Below are 27622 nucleotides of genomic sequence, written 5' to 3' on the forward strand. Positions count from 1 at the left end.
ATTTCTACTACATTTCATTACTTTTGTTTTGTTCTTGTTTATTTTCATGCGATAGTTCTTGCGTAGGACTTCATCTATGCCGTTCATTGTTTCTTCTAAATCCTTTTTACTCTTTGCTTTAATTACTATATCATCAGCAAATCGTAGCATCTTTATCTTTTTACCTTGTACTGTTACTCCGAATCTAAATTGTTCTTTAACATCATTAACTGCTAGTTCCATGTAAAGATTAAAAAGTAACGGAGATAGGGAACATCCTTGTCGGACTCCCTTTCTTATTACGGCTTCTTTCTTATGTTCTTCAATTGTTACTGTTGCTGTTTGGTACATGTTAGCAATTGTTCTTCTATCTCTGTATTTGAACCCTAATTTTTTTAAAATGCTGAACATTTTATTCCAGTCTACGTTATCGAATGCCTTTTCTAGGTCTATAAACGCCAAGTATGTTGGTTTGTTTTTCTTTAATCTTCCTTCTACTATTAAACTGAGGCCTAAAATTGCATCCCTTGTCCCTATACTTTTCCTGAAACCAAATTGGTCTTCTCCTAACACTTCTTCCACTCTCCTCTCAATTCTTCTGTATAGAATTCTAGTTAAGATTTTTTATGCATGACTAGTTAAACTAATTGTTCTGTATTCTTCACATTTATCTGCCCCTGTTTTCTTTGGTATCATTACTATAACACTTTTTTTGAAGTCTGACGAAACTTCCCCTTTTTCATAAATATTACACACCAGTTTGTATAATCTATCAATCGCTTCCTCACCTGCACTGCGCAGTAATTCTACAGGTATTCCGTCTATTCTAGGAGTCTTTCTGCCATTTAAATCTTTTAATGCTCTCTTAAATTCAGATCTCAGTATTGTTTCTCCCATTTCATCCTCCTCAACTTCCTCTTCTTCCTCTATAACACCATTTTCTAATTCATTTCCTTCGTATAACTCTTCAATATATTCCACACATCTATCGACTTTACCTTTCGTATTATATATTGGTGTACCATCTTTGTTTAACACATTATTAGATTTTAATTTATCTACCCCAAAATTTTCCTTAACTTTCCTGTATGCTCCGTCTATTTTACCAATGTTTATTTCCCTTTCCACTTCTGAAAACTTTTCTTTAATCCACTCTTCTTTCGCCAGTTTGCACTTCCTGTTTATAGCATTTCTTAATTGCCGATAGTTCCTTTTACTTTCTTCATCACTAGCATTCTTATATTTTCTACATTCATCCATCAGCTGCAATATATCTTCTGAAACCCAAGGTTTTCTACCAGTTCTCTTTATTCCGCCTAAGTTTGCTTCTGCTGATTTAAGAATTTCCTTTTTAACATTCTCCCATTCTTCTTCTACATTTTCTACCTTATCTTTTTTACTCAGACCTCTTGCGATGTCCTCCTTAAAAATCTTCTTTACCTCCTCTTCCTCAAGCTTCTCTAAATTCCACCGATTCATCAGACACCTTTTCTTCAGGTTTTTAAACCCCAATCTACATTTCATTATCACCAAATTATGGTCGCTATCAATGTCTGCTCCAGGGTAAGTTTTGCAGTCAACGAGTTGATTTCTAAATCTTTGCTTAACCATGATATAATCTATCTGATACCTTGCAGTATCACCTGGCTTTTTCCAAGTGTATATTCTTCTATTATGATTTTTAAATTGGGTGTTGGCAATTACTATATTATACTTCGTGCAAAACTCTATAAGTCGGTCCCCTCTTTCATTCCTTTTGCCCAGCCCGTATTCACCCACTATATTTCCTTCCTTGCCTTTTCCAATGCTTGCATTCCAATCTCCAACTATTATTAAATTTTCATCTCCTTTTACGTGTTTAATTGCTTCATCAATCTCTTGGTATACACACTCTACCTCATCATCATCATGGGCGCTTGTAGGCATATAGACATTAACAATCGTTGTCGGTTTAGGTTTTGATTTAATCCTTATTACAATGATTCTATCGCTATGCGTCTTGATTTTGGGTAGTAGATATTTAAATTGAAATTAAGAAGCTTTTTTTATATCTGTTTTTAATTCAATTTTTTAATTAATGTTTTATTTTTACAAATAAAGTACCTTGGTTTTGTCATAGCCATGATATAATTTTAAAAAAATATTAAAGAAAATTCTATTTATACAAAAACATTAATTTCTTAACAGACTAGTAAAGAAAAGTATAAAAATGAGTTACAGTTATTGCACTTATTATTATTATTCATTAAACCTATTAAACAGTTAATAAATTCTCAAAAAGAAATCCTTAAAAACCCTAGCTACCTATGTCATGAAAAAAAGCAAATACTTTTATGAAGGTAACTTTCACAAGGAAAATATCCAACCCAAAGTTAACAGCAAATGCTTAAGAATCTTCATCTTTGTTGTAAGCCACCAGTTCTGTCAAATAGTACAGCTTGTTTATTCAGTGGTGGCAGATAGAAATTGAATGTGTCATAGCATCGCATCAACAGTTTGTGGTGGGGCTAAACAACTTGTCAGTTGAGATCAGAACTAGGTGCAAAATATTGTGTTTACATACTTTTCTGAAAAAGTTGTATATATTGTTTATAACCAGTAACTGAATTTAATACTTACATAATCGACCTTTGTTCACAGGTGTTATTTGTTAAAAAGTTTATTAATAGCGTTGGTGTGTGTCATAGCATCATGTTCAATTTTGTACTTGAACATGTGCTAATGGTTTTTAGAAATAAGAATAATCATGAATTACTGTCACCATCCATGATCATATAGCTAAATATAGAACTAAAACTATGCTTAATTAAGACAAGATCAAAGACAAGCTTTGTTTTACTGAATTAGATTTATGATTAGCTACTTAATTGTAATATATGTGTAGTATATTAAGATCATAAGGAAATTTGGCAAAGGCAAAATTATGGAGCTGAGTGTTCTTAATTACGATTGTAGATGGTTTGCTCTCTGTATTCCTGTCTGTAGATTGAAATCCTGTTACTTGATCAAGACAACTAAGAGTTCATGCAGCTCATACACCACCACTCGTCAAACAAACTATACAGATGAGATCACTTTTTCATTATGTTAATTTTAAAATTCTGCAATATAGTATAAAAGCTGAGGAAGGTGTCAAAAGTATTTTAGGTAGGCTTAGTTACATTATGTACTTTAAAAAATATTTTACTATAGTTCTGAATGTTTAACCAATTACACAGTATTGTGACCTCATTTTGTTAAAACATGCTGGATCCTATTTGAATTTTCTCCCCAGAAATTTGCCACAGAAATAACATTCTTTTCTACTAAAAATGTTTTTTTAAGTTACATTAGTCAAGAACTATTTGTATCATTTTTTTCCAGTCGCATTTGTCATCTTTGTTGAAAACTGCTGAAGAATTACGAATTAAAGGATTGGCAGAAGTATCATGGCGATCGGAAGGTGAAGGAAGTTGGAGAAGTGTAGAAGGTGGTGGAAGTGGAGCTACAGATGATATGGATTCTGATACCGAACCGCCTCCAACTAAAAAACTGAAACCACCTAGCCAGCATCCTCAACATACACCTCATTCCCATACACCACAACATTCACAGCATACGCTTGAACAACATTATAATACAAAACCTCATACAACTACTGAATCACATTATTCTACACCTAAATCTCATCAAGCAGAACAGCATTTCAATCCTAAAGTTACAAATATTGTCGGCAGTGTTGGAACAAGAAATGATTACAACGTCAGTAATTTTTGTAATTATTTATGATAAAAATAATAATAGATCCTTTAATTTAAGCTATTTCAAAAAAGTATTGTAATGAAGTTTCTGGAGTTTTATTCTTATATGGTGTAAAATTGGTGAAAACCAGATTTCCAGTCAGAAGTTGAGCTAGAGTCCAAATATCAACTGATGTTTTGGAAAAATGTTTATTTAGCACTATTAGTGGCAGTGTTATCACCTATAATTAGTAAATAATTTTTCAGGGTTACATATGGTCTTTTAAAAAAAAGTTAGAAAAAATTTGATATTTAGCTTTCATATAACATTTTTCTCTTCACATTGAAGATAGGATTGCTATTGTTATTTGCAGGTTATGATAGTATCATTAGCAGCGCCATTGCTAATCAGTTGATATAATATTACATTTGTTCTGTAATGTTGTAGAACTATGGTTTAAATGCAGTTGAAGGTGTATTTATCTTTTTGCTATTAACAGCCATCTTACAAGTGTGTTACAGTTAAGATTTGAGATTGAGATAATGACAAAATTTCAAAACTGATAAATGTAGGGTACTAATATAGATGAAAAAGAGAAACTGCCAATTGTAATAGATTTTATTACCTATATTATTATGGCAGCATTAACATCTTAAATTAAAACATATTTACTAGATTGAACATTTTGATTATATAAAGTAACTATTTTTGTGTTTTTAAGTATTAAATGATAGACTAGTTTATGAAAATCCTGAAGGAAATAGGACTTTAGTCCTCTGGAAGGAGATCTTAGTTGTAAATTATTCCAATTGTTGAGTGTCAATGAAAAAAATTGATTTGTGGAATAATATTGCTGTTTAATTTGTTGGCTAATATAAAGTTTTATTGTATATGTATCTCCTGATCAAGTTTTTTTTTACATTTCTACAGTAATCTGTTTGAATTTCAATTTGTTAAGGTAGGTATTAAGTCTAGGCAGAAAAATTATTTATCTTTTAAATTTAAAAATAAATTTTAATCATTTTCGAAAACCTTTTGTTTTATTACATACTTTAATGTAGTTATTTATCCCTTAGTGTAATGTGTAGTCATTTATCCATGACCATTGGCCCTTTATAAAGTGGTTTATTGACTGCTACAACCTATTTCTTCCATTTTCTAATATGATATTATTACTTCCTTTTAAACTGTCATAGTGATGTTTTGCTTAAATTGTATCAATTTCTACTATCATGAGCAACTAATAAATGCCAACAGCAGCCAAACTGCCCACATCATTGTTTAATTCCATTGACCTATAGAAACAAATTTATTGAACTTGGCATTTTATTGTACTCATTTTTCAATTTCCAGGATGAATAAGTGCAGGATCTTCAAATTTTACATGATGCAGTACTCATCTTCCTCAATATCCAAATATTAATTGCATCATTTACAGTTACTGAAGTAACATAACTACCTCTATACCAGTTATTAGTATTACTTACTAAACTGAAGGTCCTGGGTCTGACTTGGCAAAGTGGGTGATTTTTTTCATTTAAAGTCGTCCATTTAAAAAAAAAAGAATCATCACTGATTGTAGCTGTTTATAAGGATTTCTTCAAATTCCATATTCCCTATTCACATTTCTTTTCTTCTCCAGTCAAAGGGCTTTTTCCTAAATTTTATTAAGATATATTTTCTGATAGTGTTAAGTTCTATGTATGAGAAATAATCAATCCATAATATAATGCTACTTCTATCAGTTTCTCATCACAAAGTTAAGAATCTTATTAAAGAAATATTTGACTGTATTTTATTGCAAATTCAATTTATATAATCTCATTTGACAGTTACCTTGTCTTTCAAGAGGTTACATCTCTTCCAAATAATTGATGGAAAAATTTGAATTTTATTTATTTATTATGCTTTTACGGCCAACATGAGACCACTTAAGTCAATTTTAGCTGGATCTTTTCTGAGAAAAGCGTGTTATTTTACTCTTCCGAACTGCCCAGTATTTCTTCATCCGTAAACACCCTCTTCGTTGTACTTTGTCTTTTGTTTAAATCTAATGCTTTTGTCTTTTAGCTTTGTAATTTTTCCAGTTTTATTCTGTAGGTCAGTCAGGGAAATTCCCAATTCTTTCATATCTTCTCTAATTTCTTTGATCCATCCTACTTCTAGCTTTTGGAACCAGAGCTTTTCAATGATATTTCTTGACAGTCTTGTTTCCGGTGTCCTTATGAGATGACCAAAGAAAGAGATTCTTTTTTTCCGCATAGTATCAGTAACAGGCTCTATTTCTCGATACACCACCTCATTTGGCACAATCCACCATTGGCCTTCTTTTTGGTGTTTTTTATTGATACACGTTCTGACAATTCTCTCTATTTTCAGAATTTTTTCAATTCGGTTTTTCTGAGTGATTTTGAAAAGGGTCTCGCTTCCGTAGGTGACTTCTGGCTGTACTACAGTTTTATAATGTTTAAGTTTTGTTTTAGCAGAAAGACATTTTTTGTTATATGTTGACCAAGTTAATTTTTGGGATTTAATCATTTTATTTGTCCTGTTTTGCCATGTCACTTTTTCATTTAAATTATAAGTTATTATTTCCCCTAGATATTTAAATTGTTTTACTATTTTAATTTTCTGATTGTTTACTGTAATGTGCTCTATTACCAGAGGATCTATGGCCATTAGTTCAGTTTTTTCGAAAGAGATATGAAGCCCTATCTTTTGTGCTAAGTTTTGAAGGTTCATGATTTGCATTTTGAATATTATTTGCTAAAAGAGCGAGGTCATCTGCAAATCCTAGGCAATTTAGTGTGATGGAGTTTTTCTTAGTACCCATTTTTATATTTTTGGGATTTATTTCATACCATTTTCTCATGACAAATTCGAGGGCGCAGTTAAAAAGGAGTGGTGAGAGGCCGTCTCCTTGCCTCAATCCAGTTTTTAAGTAGAAGGGTTGAGAGAGTTCACCTCTGAATTTCACTCTGGACTGGGTATTGGTTAAACTTAATTTTATCATGTTTACGAGTTTGGGGAGAAGGCCCAGGTTTCTCAGAATATTCAGCGTGGATGATCGGTGTATACAATCATAGGCCCTTTTAAAGTCGACGAAGGTGATTATTAGTTGTTTTTTCCGTCTTTTATATAAGTCCATCATAAGTTTTAGGGATATTATTTGCTCCGGGCAACCTCTCCATGGCCTAAATTCCCCTTGGTATTCCCCAAATTCCAGTTCAAGTTGGTCTTTGCATCAGTTGTATATGATTCTCGACAGGATTTTGTATGTGTAATCCAGGAGAGATATGCCTCTGTAGTTTTCCAGATTAGTTTTATCCCCTTTTTTATGTAATGGATGAATGAGGGCTGTGGTCCAGTGTTCTGGAAGTTTTTCTTCGTTCCATATTTTCACGAGGCATAGATGTAGGGAAGTTTTGACTGAATAAACTGATGAGTGTTTCCAGAGTTCTGCGAAAAGCTTGTCTTCTCCGCTTGCTTTGTAGTTTTTTATTTCATTTAAGGCTGCGAGAACTTCTTGAATTGTTGGCGGGTTGATATTTACCGGTGAAGTTTTAACTGGAGTTTCAGTGTCAATCTCAAAAAGCTCTGGGGAGTCGTCACAGTTGAGGAGTCTATGAAGGTTTCTGCCAAAATTTCAGTATTTTCTTTATTGGTGTGGGCCATATTTCCTTTTTTTCCTCTCAGCATAAGGGTGGGTGGTTCATATCTTTGAAGAGCCTGACCAAAAAATTTATAATAGTTTCGGGAGTTAGTTTTCTTGGAACTTTCTTCTATTTGCGGAATCAAGTTTTTTTGGGCTTGTCGTTTGGTTCCTCTTATAATTTTCTGAGTTATTTTCCTTTGTTTGGTGAATTCATGGTTAGATTCTTCAGTTTTCTGGGTTTGGTGGTTGATCCAAGCCCGGTGTTGGTCTTTGAATGCTTTGTCACATTCTTCATTCCACCATTGGTGTTTTTTTCTTGGGTTTATAGCGGCTAGTTCTTCAGCTATTTCTTTCAGTTGGGATGTCAGTTCTTTTAAATTATTAGTTAATTTGATTTTTTTTTTGTTTCTTCAAAGATGGCATTGTTTATTAATTTATGTGGATCATAAGCTCTTTTGTTTTTAGGTTGGGATTTTTTCTTTTTATGCGGGGTGAATTTTATTTTAACTTTAATTAAGTAATGGTCCGATCCAGTATCTGTTCCTCTCAAGACTTTTACATTATAAATCTCCTTGTGATATTTCCGGTCCATGCAAACATGATCGAATTGCCATTCCCCTTTTTTCCAAGTCTTCAATTTGTTTGGTTTTCTCATAAAATAGGTGGATTTTGAGATCATATTATGGTTTCTGCAAAATTCGACAAGTCTTTGGCCGTTTTTGTTAGTTTTCTTCTGGGCAGACCATTTTCCGATAATATCACGATATCTTCGTTCTTTACCAAGTTGGGCATTAAAGTCCCCTATTAAAATCTTGGTGTGGGTCTTATTTATGTTGTTTGCAGTTTGGTCAAGAAGTTCCCAGAATTTGTCCATCTCTTCTCTATCTTTTTTAAGATTGTTTTTGTCATTGGTGGGAGCATGGACATTTATTATGGTGTAAAATTTATTGGCTGATTTTAGGGTTAAGGTTGAAATCCTGGGGGAGTAAGACTTAAATTCTACGACTCAGTCAATTATTTTAAGTTTGATTGCAAATCCTATTCCGAACTGTGGGCAATTCTTCATCACACATTTCCCGGGGATTCCTTTGTAAATTCTGTAACCCTGAGATTCAAACGGCTCTCGATCGGTGTTTCTCATTTCTTGAAGTCCTGCGATTAGGATTTTTTGTTTGTCCATTATGTCTGTTAGAGTTTTTAGTTTGCCGGGTTGAGTTAGAGAATTAATGTTGTGACTGGCAATGTAGTTTATTTGCTTGTGTTTTATCCTCAATTTTGAAGTTGTGTTGTTTTTGGGTGTTTCCAAACCCTCCGATTCATTGTTATCTTTTAAGCAGCTGCCCACCGGATCCGAGTGCAGCCTTCTCTGGTATTTACCAGACGGTGGATTTTTTTTTAAAAGACCTTCCATATTTGACTTTCAAAGGCAAGTCAGCCTTGGGTACAAATAAGTTCCTGAGTTACAACTCTGGATGTGATCCAGAGAGGTGATTCCGATTTAGTTCACCAGTAGAAATCTTCACGTTTCTAACTGGTTATCCAGACAAACCAACGTGGAGGCGCAAACCGATTTTCTTAATTGAGACTTTAAGTATGGAGAAAGTTTAAATCGGTTCTGGAATTATTTCGTCCATTTGAATTTTATAATACAATAAAAAGTTGTTTTTTTGTTCTGAGGTAGTGTTAGTTCAATTCATTAACCAAAAATTATACGTTAAAAGTTTCTGATTCTTGCTTACTTTGTTACTGTATAATGTTTCTTTTTCACTTTTTAGTGCAGCTTTAATATCTTATAATTTTTTAAAAAGATAATAACTTTTCTAATGGTCAGTTTCAAAAATGTGAATTGAAACGGAAAACAACTGAATATTGCAGTATGTATGTATTTTTATAATTCCAATTAACAGCACAGTGGAAAAAGGTTTTAAAAAAAATTTTAGTAGTACTGTTGGGAATTTCAACCATGTACTGTTCTACTCTTTTGCAATACAGAAGTGACTACATTGAGTTTTTTATTACTAAACTGTAATTATCATTCAGTAGTAATTTTTATTGTATGGAATTCTCTTTTTAAATGCAGGATCACACTGGGACTGATGATAGTGGTGCATCAGACTCACAAGTTTGGGATCCACCTTCAGCGCAGACTGAAATGTATACAGATGAGCCAGAGAACACACCTATCCATAACAATCCCAATTCATCTACACCAGTTAATGTTCCTGTCTCAATTGTAAGTTACTATTTTTAGTTCTTTTTGCATTCAATAAAAACCTCACATTTAACTCTTTCAGCTCCTCAGGTGGAGTGGCCCCGTCATTTCAGTGATAATCTAGAATTCAGAAGCTGATATTAGAATTAGAAGATTGAAATTTGGCATTAGAAAATAATGTAGTGAATATTAGCTATATACAAAATTTTTAATTTAAAAAAAAAATTACATGCTCGAATTAATGTTCCAGGACTGTGAGAAGAAAAAAACTTATGTTTAATTGCAGCAAAAACCAGGGTTTACAAAAATATCTGGTCTGTTACTAATAAATAATAATATCCACTTGGTTGTGAAGATACCCTAAAACACATTACATCTATATACTTAAATTTCTGGATAACTTCTGGAGAACCTCATTCCACAAACCAGCTACCAAATTCTTTCAGTTATTTTTTACAGAAGATGTTTTTTAAAAAATTACATACAAAACTAACTTATGCAATTATGTTGCAAAGGTAAAGATGATGTGCAATATTGCTTCTCCAACAATATACTACTTGGAACAGTTGTGCTCTAATTATTTCAGGTGGTATAATGTCCTGATTTGAAATCATTCAGTGTTGTTCTACAGAATATGACAATCCATACAGAAATTAAATTACAGATATATTTTTCAGATAGTTAGAATACTAATCTTTTTCAAAGATGTTTCTATAAAATATTTTGGTCACCATTGAGTTTTTTTAACTCATATCACCAGTCGAACAAGAGGTGATATTATATTCAAGGTGATATACAAGAGGAGTATTATATTCTTACCTGTATTTTATCCAATGTTATCTATTCACTCTGTTTTAAGGGCTGCATCAAATTAAAATTTTTCAGTAAATCAGAACCCTTTGATGGGATATAATTGCTGATATTATAACAAAATTATGTTTACATTTTCAGTCATTATTGCAGTTAAGAATCTGTTGTAAGACTGATCAGGCCAGATTTCCTGGCTGCGGTTTACTGACTTTATGTGTTGATTGATTGGTTTGTTACCAGTTTGGAAACAGTACTTAAACAAAATATTATGCCATTTGACAGGCACGGTAATAATTTCAAGGGTAGGGCTTCCTGAAAATGTTAAGGAAGTAATATTTCTTGTTTAAAAATGAAACTTCCAAGATCTTAATTCATTTTATCTTGAAAATGGTAACATAAGGTTACCATTTTTAAGGTCTTAGGGTTGTGATAAGATTCATGTTGTATAATTAACTACACTAAGTAGTTATTACAGTAATAAAACTGAAACCATCACCAGTAGAATAAATAAAAAATACACTCAATGAACAAATAAAACAACTTATCATTATAAGTTGGTTTACTTGTAATTATCATTATAATCAACTATAATAAGGAGGTAGGAGTGATTGATGTTGCTGACTATTGTACTGCATTATTTGACTTGGCTAGAAAGTCTGTTAAGCGTTAGAGAAAATTATTTATTTATTGAAAGTATTCTCATGAAAATTAAAAGGAGTTAGTCTAGTTTTTTTATATGAAAACTTTCTACATCAAGCTAAATTTATATGAACGTAAATGTTATTATCTTTAAATTGTGGTAACATCCAGTGGATTAGATTCCTGGAAATTTTTTCCCTATCATTTTATCTATCTCATCTTTATTAAAATTCATCTCAAGAGTATATGTCTGAGATGGTTATAATAAATGAATTAAAAAAATAAACTGTTATTTAGTTTGTTATGCTTTTGAATACCATTTGTTATCTTTTCTAAGGTGGAAAAAATTTTTATGAAAACAGATAACACTTTAAATTAAACTAACCAAAATATGAGGGTTGTCTAAAATGTTTTGAGCCTAACATAGAAAGACATATTTTTTCTATCAAATATAGTTTTATTTTTCAACAAAGTCTTCTTTCAAGTCGATACACTTTTTCAGTGATGCTCTAACCTCTTTAACCCTTCTAAATAGTAGTAGGTGTCTTTTTCCACAAAATAGGTGTTTACATACACGATAACGTCCTTTCCCGATGAAAATCTCTTTCCTCCAAGCAAAACTTTAACATTAGAAAAAAATAAAAAGTCGCTTGGAGCTAGATCTGGTGGAATATGGTGAGTGGTAAACCAAATCAAAGTGCAATTTGTGAATTTTAGCCATGCCGACCGTCAAAGTGGGAGTAGCCGCATTGCCCTGATGGAAAAGCACTTTCTTCTTCTTCAAATGTGGTCGTTTTTTTTACAATTTCTGCCTTCAGTTTGTCAATTAATGGTGTGTAATACTATCCTGCTATTCTTTTTCCTTTTGAAGATAATCTATAAACAAAATTCTGTCACTATCCCAACAGTCAGTTACCATCACCTTCCCAGCCGATGAAACTGTCTTCGCCTTTTTCAAAGCAGGTTCACCCTTTGCAGTCCACTGTTTTGACTGTTGTTTCATCTCAGAAATGTAGTGGTGGATGCACATTTCATCTATAGTTACGAATCGACGCAAAAAATCTGACTTGTTTGGCTTAAACTGCTCCAACAGGACCTTGGAAATGTTCACTCAAATGTGTTTTTGGTCCGAAGTGAGCAAACATGGCACCTAACTTATGGATAGCTTATGCATATCTAATTCTTCAGTTAATATATACAAACTCATTCTTTTGATATGCCCATAGCCTCTGCTGTCTCTCTAACTTTAATTCGTTGGACATCCAGTACCATTTGGTGAACTTTTTCGATGATATTGGGGGTGGTTGTAGTTTTTGGCCCTCCTGTTTGCTCATCATCAACCAAGCTGGTACAGCCATATTTAAATTCAGCTGCCCTTTTTTTCACGGTGGCAAATGATGGAACAGAGCTCCTGTAAACAGTGTCAAACTCGGTGTTAATTTGCATAGGCATATTGCCTTTCAAATGAAAGTATTTAATCACGGCAAGATATTTGATTTTTTCCATTTTCACAAAAACACTCACAATGACTTACTCAAACAACTGAGCGTCCAAAATGGCTGAAATTTTAGTAAGTACCTTTCAACACATGTATGAATACATTCCCTAACCTTTGTTGACCAGTGCTGCCATTTTCATGTTGAGGCTCAAAACTTTTCTGACAACCCTCATATATAAGTTTAAAATATAAGTAAGAAGTTTTAGGACGGTTGATTAACTGATGATTTATAATTTTACTTACTTAATTTATTTAAGATGTATCGGATAATGAAGAATTTGTCTAATGTGTAGTTTTTATTCTTCCCAGCTTACTTTTTTTTGAGGAACAATTTTTATTACTACCAAAACAAGTATTTTCATTGTACTGCGCTACTTGGTTGGTCTAAGCAGTGTTCTGATCTGAAGAGACGTAAATTTGGGAAGCCTCTGAATTTGAACTCATGGGGTTACTGATGGCTCTTATTGGCTTTAAAGTAAAAGTAGAAATAAGTCGCAGTTAAACTCCCACCGTAGGCTTTGTTTGTGGCTGTTATAGTCACATGTCTCATCCTGAACTGTTAAAGATGGAATCTTTGCTTTGTTGCCTGAATTAGCTCCCATTCAGTAGAATGGTTAGTTTCTCTGGATAAAGTTGTTTTATGCACTAATCGAACAGGAAATCTGTGCTGTTCAACTCTGTGGTGTGTAGCAAGATTGAATGTGTCCCAACACCCACAGTGGTTCTTAAACCAGATCCTCTGTTTGATTGTTGTTTATTTCTTTTGGCATTACACTGCTAAATGGCAAGGGTTATGTTCACTCATTCTTATGAATAATAATCACATAAATGGGCCCTTTCTTACAGCAGGAATATGAGTGGATGAGCTCCACTCAATCTTAAGAAGTTCATAGTGAAATTTGGATAATAGGATAGCGTACAGTCTAACCAGAATCTGATAATGGATATGATCTGATTTGGTACAAGAAGGTATTTGCATTCAAAGAGAGTAAGGTTTTGATTGCAGCATCACAGTCAGAAGTTTACAATCTAGTATGAGGTCTACTTAATTGCCATGGAATAGATATGGGGTGTTTATTGGTAATATGCCTTGCTGTTGTGGGGGGGTGGGGCATAAAGAGTGTGTTAATGTATACTAGGCAGTACTGTAGTTTTGTCCTTTTGAAATGTGATTGTTTGCTATCCTTTAAACATAAAGAATTAATATCCTTAAGTATATAATTATTAAACAGCATTAATGTCAACCACTTTATGAACTAATGGTTTTCAATCACAGAAGTTAATCTAACTTCAACTTGTAGTTTTAGAATTTTTAGAAAATTGACAATTATGATTACCAGTATTTACAGTTACATAAAATGCACATTTACATCAACAGTAGTAATATTTTATCAAATGTACACTGACTTTTCTGTACACCTTTATCACTTAAGTATGAATAATTTAAAACCATTGTGTAGATACAGCTCAATTATAGTAGAACATTGTTGCTTATATGTGAATATGTGAAAGCTTATGATTACACCCAAAGTTAGATTCCTTGTATTATATCCATAATTTCAGTTTATAAACTGAAGTCATTGACACAAGTACATAAAATTTACGTACAAGGTTTGTTCAAAAAATACGTAGATTAACGTCATAAAACAAAATGTACTTTATTTAGAAGTTACTTGTCTGGGTCCCCTTCAAAGTACTTTCCTCCCTGACTCGCACACTTATACCAACGGTGTTTCCACTTCTGGAAACACTCCTAGAACACTTCTTTTGTGATGTTCTTCATTCCTTCATCGCATTTGCCTCAGTTTCATGAATCGTCTCAAATCTTCTTCCTTTCAAAGGTCTTTTGAGTTTGGGGAAAGAGAAGTCACAAGGAGCGAGGTCAGGTGAGTAGGGTGGGTGGGGAAGAACAGTGATCAAGTGTTTGGCAAAAAACTCATGAGTTCTGAGGGCTGAATGGGCTGGAGCATTGTCGTGATGAAAAAACCAGTAGTGAATCTTCAATTTTTCGGTCAAATTCTTGTAACATGATCCAACTGATATCCCACACTCTTCAGCAAGCTCTCTGATGGTCAGACGTCGATTTGCCCAAACCAGGGTGTTGATTTTGTTTACGTGTGAGTCGTCAGTTGACGTGGAAGGATGTCCAGGATGCTTATTGTCTTCAATCGACTGACGACCATCTTTAAAACGTCCATGCCACTTAAAACATGTCACACGCTTCATAGCAACGTCACTGTAAGCAGTCTTGAGCATATCAAAAGTTTCACTCGCAGATTTTCCAAGTTAACAGAAAATTTCACAGCAACTCTTTGCTCATTCAAGTCACTCACTCTAAAATCCACCTAACGAAAAAACACATTTCACAAACAACCGCATAGCTAAGCAACCCAATAATGATATTTGCAATAAAAAAACTGTGTTGTAATTAGCTGATCTGTATGAACATGGTGACACCAAGCGAATTTGACTGGAACCAACTGGACCTGAGCAATTCAAACAGTCTCTGTATTTCTTGAACAGACCTTCTATTTACAAAGTAGGTTGAGAAAATAAATCCTCTTCATGGTTCCAGTACAGTGCAATAACTAGTAGTGTCTTCAAAATAAAAGGATATGTTATAGTTAAAGTATGGCCAACAAATTAAATGATGAGTGTAATTTTCATTTGACTTTGTAATTGTGTATTTTTGGAACTGTAAAGCTGATGGATAGAGTTAGAGTTGGAGCTGGTACCTTAACCGAAAATTGCCCAATTAAGGAAAAAAACTCAAAATTTTTTTTCTTTAACAACAAAATATGTTTTTGTTTCTTCAAAGATTTTTCTTTTCTTTTAATGAAAAAAAAAATCACATTAAACAATCTTGTCACATAAGATTAAGATTCAAGGGTGCATTCAGTACAATTCACTTGATGTATACTAACTGAACTGTTTAAATTTTACCTGCTTCTTCATAGCACAAGTAAGTGGACTTTCATCTTCAAGAATCTATAAGAAGGGATTAGGAGGCCTTTTATGACTACTTATTAGACACCTGAGATTATTTTATAACAGGAAATAGATTAATCCACAGGTAACTCTTTCCTGCAGATCAAACTAAGAATACACTAGGTTTATTGGTTCCAGGATCCCCAGAATTGATTTAGAAGGCTTAGAACCTTACTTATAATTGAAAACAGTAGAAGTAACTAAGGATAGGAAAAAGATGGTAATAAGAAAGGATGTGTGGAGGAACCGCAGTGTGAGACAAACCTACTCAGAAAAAAGCTCCAAGCAGTAGGCAACCATTTGGCTCCCAACCCCTTTGGAGATTTGGCCATTTTTATATACATGATGCAAACAACACATTACTGATCATGATATTTCATTGATCAATTAAATTACATGCTTCTACAAAAATTGTTAGTAAAGAGTATCTGAGAATAGAAACAGGGTTTTTAAAGGAACATTCTTATCTTTGAATAATGTGACATCTGAAATAATAGGGCTGAAAAACTATTCAGCCAGACTTTTCACTGCAGGTGATATTTATATAAAAACAATGAGTGTATGTGCTTAGTGCATTTTTAGCTCATTTGATAAACACCTCATAAAGATGTATGGGAATTCTTCAGGTTGTTCAGATGTACCTAACTGTACGACTGTGATAAAACCTGGTATCTATTTATTATTAATTTGTAATTTTTTTTTTCCAGAGTGGTTTCAATATTCCACCAGCAGTAGATGAAGAAAGAAGTACATTTCAAGAACAACCTACTCATCTACCTGGTAAGAAACAATACTATCGTTAAAATGTGTTCAGCCATCAAGAAGGTTTACTGCAACATTGTTAACATTTATTATTAAAATTTTTTCATTGTCTGGTGTTCATTGATTCTTTTAGTATTTGTTAAAAAATTTCTACCTCAATGGAATTGAGAAGCTACCTGATAGTTTTTTTGATTCATTTTAATTTGTGAATTTTTCATTTCTGGCTGTAATTCTGTGTTAATTTTTTGTTATTTTACTTCTTAGATTTTGTTATATTCATTTAAAAGACCTCCAGATTTCCTCCTTATTTTAATGTATTTAACCTTGCAATCAAAGCTAGAAATTAACAGTTTATATTGACATATTTGTGTGATTTTTTTTTCCAATCTCATTTTTTATACAATTTGATTATTTTAAAAATATGTATTATTTGTAAAATTGGACTGAAAATAACATATTATTATAACTTGCAAGAAAGAAATTGATGTGGAGGTATATATTTTTTACTTTATTAAACATTTTGCATTATTTTCTGAAATATATTTTTGTAATTGTTTTATAATATAATTTTAAGTAATTTTTTCTAAAATTTCAGAACTCATGTGTGACAAAAAAATGATCTAGCCATGCATTTTTGGATTCTACCTACCAAAATTAACAAAATATGTATTAAAAGAAAGTGTGAATTCATCTTTGTGTTCCTTCTGTCCGTTTTGTATTATTTAAAATAAAATTATAAAGTTAATCGATTCCTCAAGATTGGATTGAGGAATCATTATAATATCTGTACTTATGTTTACATCAACGTTATATAATAAATAAGAAAATAACAGCACAAAAATTTTCATAAATTTAATTATGGTAGCCATGTCAGTTTTTAAATCCTTTATACTTCAGTTGTTTGTTTGTTTGTTTGTTTTATCAAAGTGCATTTTATTACCTGAAATTTTAAGACTCATTATAAACAAAATAACATCTTTGAAAATTTTCAACAAATAACAGAGGTACTGCAGAAAACTTGACTTAATTTTTTGTCAGATTTCATCTCTACTACTACTACTTCTATCAAATTATTTTATTTGAATAAGCTTGAATTTTTTTTCATACCATCGATGCTAATTAAATTTATTGTAAATACATTTACGTGTGAAATATTACATTTCAGAAATGGTAACCTTTTTATTTATTTAAAAAGGTTTTATTTATTTATTTAAGTAGTAGTGGTTACTAAGACAGTTATTCACTATTTTACATAATCCACTCTTTACAGTAACTGAGTGAAGATTATTTACCATTATGGAGAAACAGTAGCATTTAATAAATTCTACACAATTAAAATAAATAACAGAATTTAAACAACATAAAATAAATTATTGCAAACCAGTTTTACTTTTAAATTCCTTTGAGCAAATGAGTAAAGTGGTGCTATTTGTGACCATACATTGCAGCAGCCTACAATTAAGTCATTTTCCCAATCTTTCCAAAATCCGCCGTGATATCTCTGATATATTGAAAACCATTCATTTTTTGCTGAAGATTTTTCAATGCTGTGTATTAATGTATTGTAAACCGAACCATATATTTTAGGTGTCCCCTAAAATATATCCCCCAGAAGAAATCTCTGTTTTGAGTTTAATCATCTGATCTTATGAGCCAAGCTTTGGTTCTCCACAGCTAATCCACCTTTCATGAAAGTAATTATTTAAATATCAAGGAATACTGAAGAGCAGTGGGGCACTATTATGGATGAACTATATATCCTTCCTACAGAGGAAGTTCATCCAAATAATTCAGCAAGAAGTAAGTTTTCTAGGTTTTAGCAATAAATTCCCACTGTTCAATTGTGCTGGCAGGAAATATGGCCCAGTCAGAATTATCAGTGATACAAGCCTAAATGTTTCTCTAAAATTAATGCTGACACCTTTACTACATATTGGCATGAAGATTTTCATGTGCCTAACAATAGTAATTTTGAAAATTGGCGATTCATTTCAGTGAACTTTGGTTCACAGAGAAATTGTGGATTAGATGTCAGTTTTTGTAAAATGACCTCACAAAGTGCTGATCTTAGCATTCAATAATCACTTGCACAATGTACATGATACAGATGCACTTCTCAGCGCATTGAGAAGGTGCTATTGGCTTTTCAAAATTCTAAGTTGTTTAATTAACTTGTTTATGTGATTGAACTATTCTTGTATTGTCCTCCGGATTTTCCTCATTATGTTCAGATTCTTATTCTTCAAACCTAGTATTTTTTATCACGAGTTCTAAGAGAAAAATTTCTGGTTTCTCTTAACCTTTCGTAAAGAACTATAAAACCTTACCACTTAACAGGAAAACATTTTTCATACAGATGGCATGCTTCGATTTCAGTCTGGCAGTCTGCACATAAGATGAAAGTTTAAGTATGAATTTCCGTTTTCAAACAGTAAAACACAAGTAAAGAAAAACTGATATCAAAACAATTTAACAAATTATTGATTTTCAAAAAAAGAAAAAACATAAGTAAAACCAGTTATAAAACCTGTATAACTGTGTTTAATTTATTATAATAAATTTATATGTATTATATTAATCCGATCAACCCAAGTACAGAATTAATAAAATAAAATAGGATGACACCAACCTCATTCCACAATCCAAGCAAGAGCATTTTTGCAAGTACATCACATCATCAGTTGCTCTATCATTTTTCAAATCTTTCATTGCAAATTACACATTAAAATTAAAATTTTACGTTGCAAATTGCACGTTAAAATTAAAATTGTTAAAATATGCTTATCCAATTAAAACAGAAATAAAACTAAATTTTTTTATATTCAAAATTTTAAATTGTAAATTAAAAACATGTAACATGTTATTATGTGTACATGTAATATGTAACATGTAACGTCTTACACAAAGTAAGACGTTACATGTTTAAAAAAGGAAGAAATTTTACTGTATCACTAGTTGATTAGAACTTTTCATTAAAAAATAATAAAATTTTAATGAACAAATAATTATAATTAATAATAAAAGTAAAGACTTCATTGCCAAAAATTTTGTTTACAATAATACCCAATACATGCGTATAATCAATCATACCAATGCTTACAAATAATAAACATGGTGGACAACAAAGTCAGGAGGTAACAAGATTTATCATCATATACATATTTGAAAAAAAAGAAAAATTTATTAGAAAAATGTTTACATTATAAAACAAAAATTCCTGTTTAAAAAATAATTTTATTTAATACAGTTACATGTTATCAGAGTTAAAAATAAAATATAATATATAGTCACTTTCATAAGAAAGCCTGGGATAGAAAATTAAAGCAACAAGTTAATACACCTTTCTATGAGAAATAATGTGTTCTGTACACAGTTTTTACATAGTATAGTAATGTGGACATTAATATGTTTATACACACTGTGTGTTTTTAAAATTACACTCGAATTACACCCTGCTGTTTTAAATTTTATCTGTAAAAAATAAATATTTGCTATCTTATTTTTTTCTTTCATTACCTTCAGTCTCCCAAAAGGTACACTTATTTCATCATTAGAGATATTAAATTAAAATGCGCATAGAACAAGATGAAAACATCACTGGTCTTATTGCTATTTAATTCAATTCAATAAAACAAGCCGTGTTTTTTAAATTTTGTTTTATATGTATTATAATTTTATTTCTTCCGATCATGAAGAAAAAATAATATTTTTTATGTATGTATTGTTAAATAAATCCAAGAGTAATTTAAAGAGAAAGATTAAGATGTTACTGTATTGGCTAGTCACATAAGGTTTTTAATTATATATTCTAAATATTGTTAAATGTAGTACTAATAATGTTTCATTTAAAAAAATGAAATCAATATTGTATATGGGATTAATCAATGTTTTGACCTCAGGTCCAGAGCTGAGAATGTTAATTATAGCCAAACTGCCCTAACATAAACTATTTGGCAACTCATCATTCACCTTAAGATTATATTTAAGTTGGTTGTATATTTTGTGCAATTGGTCTTATCTGCTATTATTGTTTATTATTGTTGACCATTTCAAAATTATTTTTTGTTTTTATTTTGAAAATTATACTTTTTAAAAATTAAATTAAATTTCACTCAACGTGTACATTATTACAGTTATCCAATTTTATTTTATTTATTCTTAGATTTGTTTTTCCTATTAATGAAATATCTTTATACTTTATAGCCTGCTTTTATTTGGTTTATATGCTTCTTTTAATATTTTTTATTCAAATTTATAAATTTATTAACTGAATGATTTGTTTCATTATTATGTTATGTCATTTTTAATTTTGACTACTGTTTTGAGTTACAAAAGTTCATGATTTTTTTTTTATATTTTGTGTATATTGTTTATAGAGTAGGTGTTGAAAATTGCAAAAAAAATTATTGTTACATCACTAATACTTAATAGGTCTACAGCATATAAAATAACAATGAATATGATGTAATTTTACAAAAATTAATATCCTTTAACAGTAAATTAAAATCCTGTAATTAAAAATAATTTCATTTCATTTCATTTCAAGTATTTACGTGTTTATATAGAAGGTCATCATAGATAGAATTACATAAGTAGAACAAAGTAATTTACTACATATTTTAATGGAGTTTAAAGTAAGATTATCAAAAAAAACCAGTTACTGGTTCTATATACATTATTTATTTAATATCAATGCAATTTATAAAATATTCAAAATTAACCTAATAAAAATAGTAATACTTATATAACATTTTTTTATTTAGGGGGAGTTACATACAGTTAAATTGAAAAAGTGATGTGAGAATAGCAAAAGCATTATTAGAAATAAAAGTTTTGTAAAGATAATATTCAATAAATTGCCAAACAAGTTTAATAACAAAAAAAAATTGATGATTTATATTACATTATGGTATTAGTAATATTTTTTAATGTATGTGAACTCTGAAATTATTCTAAGTTACTGTTAAATTTATTGTACCTAGTCTTATGTTCAGGTACCTTGAGTGGTGTCTGCTATAGTCTGCTAGTGCTTATACATACATTTTTTCATTTATACATTTGTAAAACTGGTACCAATTTTGTAATTAGAATTTCTGTAACTGTAGCAGTTATTAATAATAAATAACTCTTTTCATATATCAATAAAAGATTGATTCCTTATGGTTATTATAATTGACAGTGCATTTAATTATGGTAAATTTTATAAATTAAGAGTGAAACATCATTAAATACATTTTAGTAAAAAGCAATTGTTAAATTTTTCCACAGTTTTGGAAATTATCACAAATCCATCATTAAAAAAGTCCATACATAACTGCTGTATAATAAAATTCTACAGTAAATAAAAATATATTGCTTAGTACAAATAATAGATTATTGATAACGACAACTATCTCTGTAATTAATAAAAATTAGAATAATTGTATAGTCGACGTCATAAAAAAAAATAAAACTGATGTCTAATCAGAAGAAATTGATTTTAATATCATACAGAAACAGTCTCATTTTATTATAGACCAATTTAAATCTTTCACTTTATCTACCTTATATATATTTTACTTGTGTACATTTATTTTTTTGTAAGTCATTCAACCTCTTGGGGCTGGGTACCTGACTCAAGGTAGTTATTCATCCCTGGACATTACTTGATTCCGATGATCTTAACTAGCATCGTGGTCAGCATGTGCCATGATGCTGGTTCAGTCTGTATCACGAATGTTGTGCAGTCTGTAGCATAGTCCCAGTAATGTTCTCTGGTGTAAGCACGCCAAATTATCTCCTGCATGCTTCCCTATGCTGCAGGAACTGATCGCACATGAACACTGTATATTCTGTGGTGTTCTGCTCTTTGCAGTACCTTAAAAACATCCATGACCAATAAGGAATTGGATCAACTGATACCTTATTTCCTTGTGTGTGTTTTTGGCACAGCCATCTCTGTAAGTCCATCTGTTTCGCCGACTGATCTCATCTCTCCTGCCACTTGCGGACAAGTGATACCTCTGCATCTGTCTTGCCCTATCCTCTGTACATCTCATCCCTTTTCTGAAAGAGGAAATCCAGGAGAGGCAAAAGCCTAATATACCGGCAGCTTCATCTGAGATGGTCTTGTACCTGCAGCGTACCTGAAGGGAGACAGCCCTGTGCACCCAGTTAGAAATGCCAAGGGCCGGCTGCCATCATCCTACTGATTGTGGTAGTCTATTTTTTGGCTTCGATCAACACTTCTACTTGCCTTTGGAACTTCACGTCTTTGTCTATTCACTTCCTGAGGTATTTCACTGCAGGGGTAGGATTGACTACCATGGCACCGACTGCAAATGAAATCAGGATTAGCTATGCCTACCCAAGACTACTACCACTTTGGTCTTCTCCAGTGAAAGTTGAAGCCCAATCTCCTGCAGGCACAAAGCAATAATATATATAGTCTCATTCCCAGTGTCAATCACATCCAAGTCATTTAACCTGGAAATATTGAACTCTGGGTTATCACGGTCAAAAAGAAAACCAGTAACATTTATTTTTATTACAACCTGTTCATTTTCGTACTTTCTCTATTTAGTCAAAATTTGATTACTGTGTAAAGATTAGGGAAATCTTTACCCTAATCTAATCAGGTTGATCTTTATCAACCTGTTCATTTTCGTACTTTCTCTATTTAGTCAAAATTTGATTACTGTGTAAAGATTAGGGAAATCTGACTTTTTTGAAGTTCAATATATACAAACGAATGGGCTAGTATTCTAATTAAAAGTGTTGATTAGCAAGTTCTGATTTTATGCTTATTTTGATTGATAATGCACTATAGTAATATTATGTTGTTAATTTTTTATCTTTATTTTACAGATCTAAGTCAATACTCTGATGTGGTTAAGATGAACGATTATATGGCACAAGGTGGCCGACGACCACAATTTTGGGAGGAGCCATTTACAAAACGTGTTATGGAAGCTATTAAGAACAAAGAATTAGAAATGAAAGTTGCAGCTGAATTAATGGGAGTGTCTTATGGTACACTTTATGGACGTTACAGAGACGCATATGGATGTTTAAAACATCCGTATAGGTGTGTATACATCTGTGAATGTTATTGCAATTAATTATATTATTTCAATTTTATGTAGTAACTTCCATACTAAGTTTTTTCTTAGCTTGCTGTTGCATAACCCATTTACTATAATTGGTGCTTTGGTACCCATTACAATGAATGTAATTTTCTACCACAGAGGGTGTAGATTCATGTTCTGTCAAGTATGCTTTATTATTATACAACATGACAAAGTTTGCACCATTTATTTTGATTTAAATATCAGATTGTTCAGAGAAAAACATGGAGATTTTCCCTGTTTTAAATACTCATGAGTAGCAGTTATATTCTATTCCAAACACAATAAACAAAAAACAACAAATATAGTTTATTTTACCATTGAAATAGTATGTACTTCATAAGAGTTATTGTCTTGTTTTGAATCATAAAGACTGCAACCTTAAATGATAAATGAAAGAAGTAGGAAAAAAATTATTAATCTAAAAATGTTCCTCTTCACTATAAAGTTCAACTTATTCATATTTTACCACAGCTTCTAACTGACAAAGTATTTAAATTCTTTCTTTTGATGAAATTTATGTGGAAAAATAATCAATAAATTAAAATAAAAATTACTGTGATAATACAGAATAATTTTTTTAATGTTTGTCTAAATATAATACTTTTTCTGCATTGTTTATTTTCCGTATTTACAGATCTGTAAATAGAATCTTTCTATCATCCTCAATTTAATAGAAATGGCACATTAAAGGTCTATAAAAGTTAATGTAACTAATGTTTTGAGATATACTCTACTTGTATTAAAATAACAGATGCTCTTGTATTAGCAGATGCTCTCTTTTCTTAGGTTGTCTCAAATACATGTCAAATTAAAGTAATCAACTAGCATATTAAAACTTTATTTTCCTGTGTATCTGTTTTTCAACACTAGAATATCTCGGTGGAAACATTCACCATGTTCATCACTTTCTGATCTAAGGTTGGCGGGAAGAAATCCAGATGGGAACGCTGGAAATAGACTTTTATTAACATATTAAAGCTCTGAATGATTTATCTGTTTATCTGTAATATCCTGCTAATTTTGTGTTTTATGGACACCCAGAAAATTTTTGCACATCTTTAAACACTGTCCCAAACATTAGATTTACATCGGTCATCACAGAGTTAGACATTCCATCTTTGACCAGTTTCCTTATTTATGGGACAGTATAAATCAGTTCTTAAATTTTTGCTTCACTTTTGCAAATTTCTGTCTTATGCACAAGAATCCTTGATTGTCCTTCATAGCTTTTACAAAATTATTTTATTTCAGTAATCCCAGTTTGTAGAAAGAGTAAAAATCAGAGTAGAAAAAGTAAAAGAGTAAAAATCAGTTTATTCTAGTTTAACTAGAGGCTCCTGGTGATTCTAGGAGTTTTTTCATCAGGAGTTAAGTTTTCACATTCCTTCCATTGTTTTACTACATAATGCTGATCCTTAGCTCAGCTGTCCCATTCCCAAATAATAAAACAACAGTATTTTGTAAACCCTAATTGGATGCCTGACCAAAGTGCTGTTACTTGTAAATGTACACATTTCAACTACCCATTTTCTAATTTACTTTCTAATACTTAGAAATTTACTTAATCTACTTCCTCAGTCTTCATAGCATCATAATTTCTTTCTTATTAATCCCATAAATTGGTACAGAAGGATATTTATTATGAATTTGAACTTGCCGTAATTGTAACATAAGCTCATCAGTATTTGTACAGTAAACTAAGTTTTTTCTTCAGCTTAGTATTGAGAAAGATCTTTGTCGGCTTCAATATCCTGAGAGTTTTCTCCTTTTTTTAAACAACTTTTAACTTTGCAATCTTGAGCCTAAACATTCAGCTTGACTTTTTGACAAGTTTAAATTTCTTACCAAGTCATTTAGCTCATCTTTTGACATAAAATGTGGCTCATTGTATTGTAATTCAAAGTTTGATGAATCATGATTGTCTTCTTCCATAATGTTTGCTTCTTCATCTCTGTTTTCAGAACCTTGGGAACTGAAATGGGTTTACTGTGAGGTACAGGCCGCAATGCACATGGCAATGAAGGATATAGTATAGAGTGTTTAGACTTCTTAGAAATTCCAAATACATTAGTATAATAGAAATAACAATTGGTTTTCATGCCAAACTATAGAGATATCAAATGGCAAGGTTATTCATCTGCCTTTGGCGATTCCCATAAGTGATCACACAGTTACTATATATTATATGAGGACCCCATGTTTTATCCTGATCACTGATTTTATAGTCAAAGTATAATTTATAATTTTTTTTTTTAATTAAAGGTGTAATGTTTATATTATGTGATTTTTGTAATGAACTTACTAGATACATAAAAAACTGTCTGAATCATTTACACACTTATGAGACATTATAAGACTTCACTCTTCATTCACTTAGAACATACTGACTGAAGAGATTATAATATTAAAAGCAGCAGGCTAACAAAGTCAACAAGTTTTATATTGTTTTGAATTGTACAGACAAGATGAATCTTATTCATGTACGCTCTAATAGAGAAGTATGATGTGGTATTAATGTTATGGCCTAAATTATTGTTTCATAGTTAACACCTGATAATAAAGTTAAAAACATATACTGAGCACATAAACATAATCATATAAAATTAAAAATGTATGTGTGTAATCATGCATCATATAACATAAAAATTTTAATTTTGGAATTTTTCAAAAATTTAGTGATAGAAAAATTTTGAGTGATAAAAACCATATTGGTTTCATGTATCTTATGTTAGAAACAAAAATTGTGTTTATCAGAATTATTTTTGGTAGAAAATTTTTTAAAAAATTTTACACTTTCTGGTTTATGTGGAGTGACGTCAGTTTTATTTTTCAATGACAGCAACTGGAGTAAAAATTGATAAAAGTTCCTGGGGATTAGGTTACATTATTTTACAACTCCCATGTTAAAAATAGCCTTCAAGTTCTTTCCAACAATAGCTAATCATAATTACTCAGCTATGGTGATAGAACCTGATTGATACTGATCCAGTTCTCATGGTTCCTTATCAAGAGAAATAGAATAAAGTGGGAAGGAAGAGGCTATGAATCATTGAAGGAACTGTAAAACTTATTTCTTACGATAATTGCCTAATGACTTCTGGAATTCATATTATGGCACTGAGTTTGCGTGTGTTTTTGTAATACTGTCCAATAAAGATGCCCACAAGTGATTAAAGTTCACTCATCACCTGTTTATAGTTAAGTGGGAGCCAAGTGCAGTTGGGCTGACTAATGTAATGCCATACTTATCCCTCACCATCATTGCGCAGATGTAGGCAGTGAATGAGATGATTTCATTAAGCTCTTTATCATTTTCTGTAATGCTTTTTTTCTATGTTGTGTTCTCTTATTTATATATTTACTATGTATGAATTTTTAGAGTCCGAGACTTTTGGTTAGAGCAAGGGCCAGCTGAAGTATTATCAAAACTGCAGCGAAAGGAATTGACACTCTTCCGCGCTGCAGAAATGTTAAATGTTACAGTGACAACATTGGCCAATTACCTGTCGACATTGCGACAAGGTGAACCCGGTTCATCGGATGGTGAAGATGAAGAAGAAGTTGAGAATGCAGACCGACTTGCTTCCGCTCGACATGTTTTAAGCAACAATCCAGACATCACAATAGTAAAGCGTGAGCGCGATGGACCAAGCCTGAATGGTAGTAAATGAATTTAATTTAGCAGTGGTCAGTCATTGGACCATGTACGTACTATGTATGCTAGCACAACTCTTAAGAAAACAAAAACCGTAATGTGATCACCATAGCAACAGTAACACTGTTTTATTCGAGAGTTTTGCTATACACTATATGTATACATACATACATACAAATATATATATATATATATATATATATATGTGTGCGTGTGTGTGTGTGTGTGTGTATAGGTTCATAAGTAAAAAATAATAAGTAAGAGTATTTTTTTATTTATAGATGAAATAATAAATGACAACTAATAAATAATATCTATTAATTATTAAATAAATATACACTGTTATATATATATATATATATATATATATGTCTGTGTGTGTGTGTGTGTGTGTGTGTGTGTGTGAGAGAGAGAGTGTGAGTGTGTGTGTGTATATACACATACACAAATAATGAACATTGTGGCTATTTAAATCTCATTATTTAATTATTATATTGTTAGTTTAGATTATATTATTTTATTTATTTTAATATTAATTATATTATCATTGTTTTTACATGTTATAGTAGAAATTGAAAGGTTATTATTTAAAAGA

General features: G+C 31.3%; 1 protein-coding gene across 1 annotated transcript in view; it reads left to right on the top strand.

The window, feature by feature from the left end:
• Positions 1-27165, top strand: part of LOC142325193 (uncharacterized) — a 75204-nt gene extending 48039 nt beyond the window's left edge. The window contains exons 4-8 of the mRNA XM_075366630.1: positions 3343-3720; positions 9435-9587; positions 16209-16281; positions 23110-23329; positions 26752-27165. Of these exons, the coding sequence (XP_075222745.1) occupies positions 3343-3720; positions 9435-9587; positions 16209-16281; positions 23110-23329; positions 26752-27043 (1116 nt within the window). The 3' untranslated portion in view covers positions 27044-27165. The remainder of the gene's footprint in view (positions 1-3342; positions 3721-9434; positions 9588-16208; positions 16282-23109; positions 23330-26751) is intronic.
• Positions 27166-27622: the final 457 nt, after the last annotated feature.

Source organism: Lycorma delicatula, chromosome 5 (genome assembly GCF_047948215.1).
Source record: "Lycorma delicatula isolate Av1 chromosome 5, ASM4794821v1, whole genome shotgun sequence".
NCBI classification, from domain to species: Eukaryota; Metazoa; Arthropoda; class Insecta; order Hemiptera; family Fulgoridae; genus Lycorma; species Lycorma delicatula.